Source organism: Lepisma saccharinum, chromosome 1, assembly GCF_977018435.1.
Source record: "Lepisma saccharinum chromosome 1, izLepSacc3.1, whole genome shotgun sequence".
Classification (NCBI taxonomy): Eukaryota; Metazoa; Arthropoda; class Insecta; order Zygentoma; family Lepismatidae; genus Lepisma; species Lepisma saccharinum.
Genome location: NC_139229.1, coordinates 181,724,458 through 181,726,330, shown reverse-complemented (window position 1 = coordinate 181,726,330; position 1,873 = coordinate 181,724,458). Strand labels below are relative to the sequence as shown.

At 44.5% G+C, this 1,873-nt stretch overlaps 1 protein-coding gene across 1 annotated transcript; it reads right to left on the bottom strand.

Moving 5' to 3' along the window:
• Positions 1-276: 276 nt before the first annotated feature.
• Positions 277-1,656, bottom strand: LOC145987573 (uncharacterized). The gene has a single exon (XM_083121922.1). It carries the CDS (start codon positions 1,654-1,656, stop codon positions 277-279), a length of 1,380 nt encoding a protein of 459 aa, XP_082978048.1.
• Between the last annotated feature and the right edge of the window lie 217 nt (positions 1,657-1,873).

Sequence of the window (1,873 nt, the reverse complement as noted above, 5' to 3'; positions counted from 1 at the left end):
CTGGGAAGGCGGTCGTCTGCTACCTTCGCGCAGAGCGTTGCCACATCCGCGGCTGAGTGGATATGCGATGTATTTCGCACGCACCGCAATGAAACAATGAACAAGATCTTTGAGCCAAAATAAAAAAAAAAAAAAAGAAATTTCGTTTGACATTAAGCGAACAAATCGAAGCATTTTTGTCTCCATAGATACTACAATTATAAACATACAAATGAAATCGCAAAACAGAAATGAATAGGATAAGAATGCGGCAACTGAACATACATACCTGCAATTTTACTCAGATTCAGAAGATTCATTTTCACCCTCAGTGTCTTCGGAGTCGGAGTCCTGGAGGTTGATAACGAAGGGCTCCATGATGCTGTCTCGGGAGATTTCACGGTGATAATCCTCTTCTTGCAGACGTTCTGCATGTTGCACACATTTATCCCAAGCAGAAACCGCCACGTTCGCTACAGCCTCGTGCGTCAACTTTTCGACATCAGCCATTTTAAAAGTGCTGTTCTTTTCTGCAACGTAAGATTTCACTTGCGCCCAGATTAATTCGATGGGGTTGTATTGGCAATGGTACGGGGGCAGACGCACAACTTGGTGGCCGAATCCTCTTGCAATTGTATCCACTTCGTAGGATTTCGACGTCGGCTTGTGATTCCTGACCAAAAGTAACAGCTCTGCTCTGGTTTGCGAAGATGCGTGGGGAATATTGTGTTTTTCCAGCCACGATATTATTTCTGCTTTCCTGGTATTTGTTGTTGGGGCCTTATTTAACTCTACAGAGTGTACGCTTGCATTATCCATAACTATAGTGGAATTTGGAGGAAGGTTCGGAATTAATTTTTCTTCAAACCACTGCTTAAAAACAGCACCAGTCATTTCATTGTGGTAATCGGTAGATGTGCTTTTCGATTTTGCTCTGAAAATCAATTTGCAATCGGGAAGGAAGCCGGTGTTTGCAGAGCCAACGTGGCAAACAATCAGACGCCCCCCCTTTCCTACAGGAACTTTTAGGCCACCCGTACCATCGTTCATTTGCCAACATGTTTTTCGTGTGTGGTTCTGGTTAACCCACGTTTCATCGAGGTAGAAAACAGGTGATTTTCCTTCTTGTTTGATGCAATGAATCTTTCGCAAGAATGCAGCTCTCGCAGCTACAATGTCCGTCCTTTCCATTAACATCTTCCGTCCATCATTGCATTTTCTATATTTAAACCCCATGCTCTTTAGAATACGCAGCATAGACCATCGGCTGCCAACAAATTTACATTCCGCCTTCATTTTCTTTGCGAGTTTCAATGATGTAGGAAATTCACCATTTCTGTACATGTTCAAAACTTCCCTGCGTAATATGCTCTTATCGAAATCATCAATATCGGTAACAGGCTTTTCGCGGCGAGGATTTTTGCCTGGTGATCGAAATACAGCACTCCCACTTGCACGAACAGATTTTTTCCCCTCGCTCACAATTCTCTGCACTGAACGCAAACTTACCCCGCACGCCGCGGCAGTCCTTTCTTGAGGTCTGGCAACATGGCACTCAGCTTCGCCCTCCACAATCGTTTTCTGCTCGGCCTCGATTTTAAAGTAATTGTACACGTTGTACACGATCTCACGTGCTTGCTTGTGTAAAACACAACGCTTCCTATTCTCAGCTTCCATTGTGCACACGGATATGCCAAATATTGCTACTCCAATAGCCACAACCAAAACAGTAAATCACAGCGTTCAAAACTCCGCGCGCGGAAAGACAGTTGCAGATTCGACCGTACTGGCTCCAAGTCAGCGTTGCCAGCCTCGCACGGGAAACAAACGCTGCTCACTGAATTTATTCTGTAGGCTACTGGAAAGGGTAGTAGAATTTCACGCTTATCAGACA

Bases quoted from the DNA above. Each gene is read 5' to 3' on its own strand.
- LOC145987573 (XM_083121922.1), bottom strand. From the start codon at position 1,656: ATGGAAGCTGAGAATAGGAAGCGTTGTGTTTTACACAAGCAAGCACGT.